Source organism: Entelurus aequoreus, linkage group LG07 (genome assembly GCF_033978785.1).
Source record: "Entelurus aequoreus isolate RoL-2023_Sb linkage group LG07, RoL_Eaeq_v1.1, whole genome shotgun sequence".
Taxonomy (NCBI): domain Eukaryota; kingdom Metazoa; phylum Chordata; class Actinopteri; order Syngnathiformes; family Syngnathidae; genus Entelurus; species Entelurus aequoreus.
In genome coordinates, this window is record NC_084737.1 from 52255274 (window position 1) to 52261273 (window position 6000).

General features: G+C 37.8%; 1 protein-coding gene across 9 annotated transcripts in view; it reads right to left on the reverse strand.

Annotated features, from left to right (window-relative positions):
- The window catches only part of LOC133653991 (MYND-type zinc finger-containing chromatin reader ZMYND8-like), a 46008-nt gene that overhangs the window by 17092 nt on the left and 22916 nt on the right, over nt 1–6000 (reverse strand). For all 9 annotated transcript variants that reach the window (XM_062053897.1, XM_062053893.1, XM_062053892.1 and 6 more), the window contains one exon: nt 4224–4381. In XM_062053897.1, coding sequence (XP_061909881.1) covers nt 4224–4381 — 158 coding nt within the window. The remainder of the gene's footprint in view (nt 1–4223; nt 4382–6000) is intronic.

The following is a 6000-nucleotide window of genomic DNA, read 5'->3' on the forward strand; positions in this document are numbered from 1 at the left end:
TACATGTAATTTTGATTAAGTTAATCATCAATTTCTTAAAGAGGAACTGCCCTTTTTTTTTCTTCAATTTTGTCAATCATTCACATTCCTTATGTGAGACAAGCACCCAAGTCTTTCTCTTTTTTTGCATTCTAACTTGTAAAAAAACGCAAGCAAAAGTCAGCTAACAATGGAGGTAATGCGATTCGTTCTACTCCGCCTATAATGCCCTCTGAAAAACATCCAAAAACCTCCATCAATGTTTTATATACACCCTGTGTGTATAAATGCAATGTAATGTAACAGGCCATTCATAATAACATGTAACATTTACGTATTTTGGTCATTTTAAGCATACGGCGGCATATTAATTTCACAGATGCATCACAGCATTCGCTTTTGCCTTCAAAAGCAACATATACTGATCATGGCAGACTTCATGAGAGACGACAGCGACTACTTCAGGACAAATGATGGTCCAGGACCTTCACTTACTGTACAATGTCTGCTCTCAATGGGATGCCAACTGATGGGATGTTTATATCTTCACGTTTAAATTAGGAATTAATCATAATCTTCATGCTGGTAAACAAATAAACGAATTAGCAAATTAGCGTATTTTCATGTCTTTCTCGCCCTATAAACTGAATGTCAAACTTTATGGCCACAACCTTCTACTATTCAAGTGAAAGGCAATTAATTATAATATAGAATTAACTTTTACCAACTCAGAGGCGATGCAGAAGCAGGTGACCGGCTCAGTATGTCAATAGCTGCTTAAGCTAGTTACCGCTCTGTGATCACGGCGTTAGCGCTTATAATAACAATATCACTAAAACTTGGTTAATATGCAGGTCACATGATGTAAACAGAGTATTGTTGCCGTTTTTTAAAATGTTTTTTAAGAAGATTTTACGGGTGAAATAGAGTACTCCCATTTGCTGCACTGTTGGCCACCTCAATCTTTTCCTAATATAATTACTGGTACTTAGAATGCATTGAAAAAACGTGTTCTCGTCTTACATTGGGATTGTGAATGATAGGCAAAATAATAATTAAAAAAAAAAGTGGAGTTCCCCTTTAACAATTTGCTACGAAATTTACTGAATGCTAGTAGTTTTTTTTATACAAGAAGAGAACATGAAAAATCAGCTTGCTTGGTTGATCAAGGGGATGGGTCAAATGCAGAGGACAAATTTCACAACACCTAGTGTGTGTGTGACAATCATTGGTACTTTAACTTTAACTTGACTTAAGTATAAAAGTGGGTGATGTGAAAACTCGGTGCCAGGGTGAGACCAGTTTACATTGCCTCTTTTTCAACATGCAACACACATAATTACCTAATGTAGCTTAAATTTAGGGAGTACAAGAAATGCTGGGGTCAAGCATGAGTATGAAATTAACTACCGGTATATAAATGGATGTGACTGAACCAAAGTTGATGTCACATGTCAGAAGCCTTAAAACACATATTGCAGCTGCAAAATGTTAATAGGAAATATCACTTTGCATTAACCATGCAACTACCACAGAATAAATCCAGTGTCACAGAAGGTCACACACTATATTGTGTCGTGGTTTATAGTAGTGGTAAAATAATACAACAATCATTGGCAAAACCAGCAGCCACTAAGGCCCCGTTTACACTAAGCCAGATAAGGTTATCCAGGGTAAATCACACCTAACCTTATCCGTTTCCCCACACAACAATGCCACCGTTTAAGAACCCCCTCCCCCCTACGTGCGCCGGCGCAACGCGACCTAATACACATGTGCGGAAAATGCGCACGTCATAGTCACCTCCAGTGTTGCTTAGTCTGCAAGTTCTTAAATTTAACTTATCGGAACAATATCCAGTGTTGTGGTATTTCAATTAACTGGAATCCAGTGTGCTTTGGGGCCCTGTGGAAGTGAATCACACCTGAGCCATCATAAATTAATCGAATCTTTAATAAACACGTAAAAGTACACAATGTGACAAAGAACATTTTACAACAATCAATCTCGGGATCTAGATATCTGGTCAGGACACTCCTCACTCTTTTGCCTTCACCTTCATTGTCCATTCATTTTTGGTGACTTTATATACTCTGGACCTAGACGTTGAGTCTGCGACATACATGGTGGACAATAACCGATACAGTCTGCTTTACAAGTCCAAAAACATTCGCCGTTTTCTGTAGTCTTCCCTCGACGACCAGGTAATACAAAGCCCACGCTACCTTTTTTATCACATCCACGGGAGCTCGCATTCTCGTTGTCTCTTCTTTGACAAATGGACAAAGTTTTTCGGTAAGTAGAATTACAGCTGACCCGCACATTCGAAAGTTCTCTTGCCGTCTGAGATGTGTTGTATCCGAAATAGCTGCAATCACTTTCTCTTAAGGTATTCATGTGTGATTTCCACAGGCGTCTGTACAGATGGAAGGAGAAACACAGGCATGTCTGGATGACTCGCCTTCATATTTCCAGTGGTTAGCTCCGAGTTACGAAACCGCTTTATTATGAAGCTGGCTGTGACGCGTTCTTTCTGACGTCACTTCCTGTATGGGGTGCGGTCTTTCTGGCGTCACTTCCTCTCCGAACTCAGTTTGTAAACAATCAATGAGTCCATACAAAGCTAAGAGCCGGAGATTCAAGAAATACACGGCGCACTTACCCGTGTAAAAATTTATCCAAGGAGGGGGACCTTAAACAATAGTTTAGTGTGGCTAAAACGGGGCTTAGGCTAAATAATTATTCGTTTAAAAGGGTTATCCGGCTTAGTGTAGACATAGCCTAAGATGTGTAAAATGTGTTTTGAGTTTGAGTTTGAGTTTATTTCGAACATGCAAGCATACAACATGATACATCACAATTTCCAGTTTCTTTTCAACATGTTCGAAAAGGAGTAGGAAGAAGCAGAGCTTATTTAATCCTACCCCTTTTCTTTACATAACAGTTGCAAAACTTTTTGTTCACTTCCTGTTCACAATTTTTTCACAATACACTCCATAAGTAATCACAATAAAAATAAATAAATAAATAATAGTAAGAATTTAATAATAATAATTGGTGAAGTAAGTCATATTTCATATGATGAGATAAGTAAGATTACTTTAAGAATGAATGAATGGATGGATGAAATAAATTGAGAATGTTTGTCATGGTTCTTCTTCTTTGTACTTTGTAAACACTTTAAGTTTGAAGAGTTTCTTGAAGTGTATCATATTAGTACATTGTTTGATTGCTTTGCTTAATCCATTCCATAATTTAATTCCACATACTAATATACTGAAGGTCTTAAGTGTTGTACGTGCAAACAAATGTTTTAAATTACATTTTTCTCTAAGATTATATTTCTCCTCTTTTTTTGAGAAGAATTGTTGTATATTCTTGGGTAGCAGGTTATAGTTTGCTTTGTGCATAATTTTAGCTGTTTGCAAATTCACTATGTCGTGGAATTTCAGTATTTTTGATTCAATAAATAAAGGGTTTGTATGTTCTCTATATCCAACATTATGTATTATTCTAACTGATCTTTTTTGTAACACCGTTAATGAATGAAGTGTACTTTTGTAATTATTTCCCCATATTTCCACACAGTAGCTCAGATATGGTAACACTAGTGAGCAGTAGAGAATATGAAGGGATTTTTGGTCTAGAACATGTTTTGCTTTATTAATTATTGACGTGTTTCTTGCAACTTTATGTTGTATATTTTTTACGTGAGATTTCCAGTTCAATTTATCATCAATCATTATACCTAGAAATTTGGTTTCGTTTACTCTTTCAATTTCTATTCCGTCTATTTGTATTTGTGTTTGACTTTCTCTTCTACTGTTACCAAATAGCATTATTTTAGTTTTACTAAGATTCAACGATAGTCTGTTTTTGTCAAACCATCTTTTTAATTTGTTAATTTCTTCTGTTATTATTTGTATTATCTCCTGTGTGTTCTCTCCTGAACAAAATGCTGTTGTATCATCCGCAAATAATACTAACTTTAAATCTTTTGTAACTTTACAAATGTCATTTATATAGAGATTGAATAATTTAGGTCCTAATATTGATCCCTGAGGTACACCACAGGATATATTTAGCGTTGTGTGCCACAACAAAAAAGGAAGTTATGAATTGAATTTGAATCACCTAATTATACCCAAAGTCAGGTGTAGTAGGATACACTCCCAGGGAAAAACTGTACACCCCTAGCATATTACTTGAGAACCTGCCGGTTCTAAAGACTGGAGTCCCCTTACCTGGTCTTTGTTGCTCATGGCCCCAGGCTTCTTCTTTTTCTTGAGCGGGCTGGGGGAGGTGTCCGACGGAGAATGTCCATTGGAGGAGTGGGTGGGACTCGACGCCTTCCTCTTCTGTGGTGCAAGGGAGCTTTCTGCCGACCCTGATGAATCAGGGGCTATAGATGCAGAGATGCAAACAAATCATCATACAACAGGCAGCATGGCTAGTGTAACTCTATAGAAGGGGTCTAAAGTAGGTAGCTTGCTATTTGATTTCACCATAGGATCATTGAATACTTGCTTCAACTCTTACTATTTTTCATAACCGTTCAAGTCAAACATTATGCCACTATCTAATGACAATCCGCTTTGTAAATAAAGAACAAATTAAATATTGCCAATCATATAAAGTGGAACTTCGAATCATAAACCGATTTTTTATTTTATTGTTTTGATTTTGTACAGTGTCCTTGAGTGCCCAGAAGGGCGCCTTATAAATAAAATGTATTATTATTATTATTATTACAAACGCCTCTATTTTTCGTCCCTTTCTTTTTAAGAACGTTTACATCGCGCCAAATATTGTTCTGTGTGCGAACCATGTCTCGGCGTACGCACTTTGCGGACATCACTTCCTGTACACGCGGGCACGGCCATTGATTAATTGATTGAAACTTTTATTAGTAGATTGCACAGTACAGTACATATTCCGTACAATTGACCACTAAATGGTAACACCCGAATAAGTTTTTCCAACTTGTTTAAGTCGGGGTCCACGTTAATCAATTAATGGTACAAATATATACTGTCAGCATAATACAGTCGTCACACAAGTTAATCATCAGAGTATATACATTTAATTATTTATTTGGGTTGCTATAAGCATACTTCAGTCATCAACAATTATATCATCTGAGAAATGGACATTGTAACAATGTAGGTCTCACTTGGTAGGATATGTACAGCGAGCAGTGAACATAGTGAGCTCAGAAAGCATGAGAACAAGTATATACATTTGATTATTTACAATCCAGGGAGGTGGGATGTGGTGGGGGGAGGGGGTTAGGCTAGGGTTGTAGCTACCTGGAGGTGTTCTTTTAGTGAGGTTTTGAAGGAGGATAGAGATGCACTTTCTTTTACACCTGTTGGGAGTGCATTCCATATTGATGTGGTATAGAAGGAGAATGAGTTAAGACCTTTGTTAGATCGGAATCTGGGTTTGACGTGGTTTGTGGAGCTCCCCCTGGTGTTGTGGTTATGGCAGTCATTTACGGTCTGGAAATAGTTTGACATGTACTTCGGTATCAGGGAGGTGTAGCGAATTTTATAGACAAGTCTCAGTGCAAGTTGTTTTACTCTGTCCTCCACCCTGAGCCAGCCCACTTTGGAGAAGTAGGTAGGAGTGACGTGTGATCTGGGGTTGAGGTCTAGAAGTAACCTGACTAGCTTGTTCTGGGATGTTTCGAGTCTTGATTTGAGGGTTTTGGAGGTGCTGGGGTCGAGAAAGGGTTGAATGAGAGTTCCCGCTAGAATCTTCATGGTGCTTTTGTTGACCAGAGAGGAGATTCTGTAAAGAAATCTTGTTCATTGGTTGACCTTTTTGATTACCTTGGTTGCCATTTTATAACAGGAAAGATTAGCCTCTAGAATGGAACCTAGGTAGGTGACCTCATCTTTCCTGGTGATAACAATGTCACCCACTTTAATAGTGTAGTCACCGACTTTCTTAAGGTTGATTTGGGACCCAAATAGGATGAATTCCGTTTTACCTAAGAGTATGGATAGCTTATTGTCA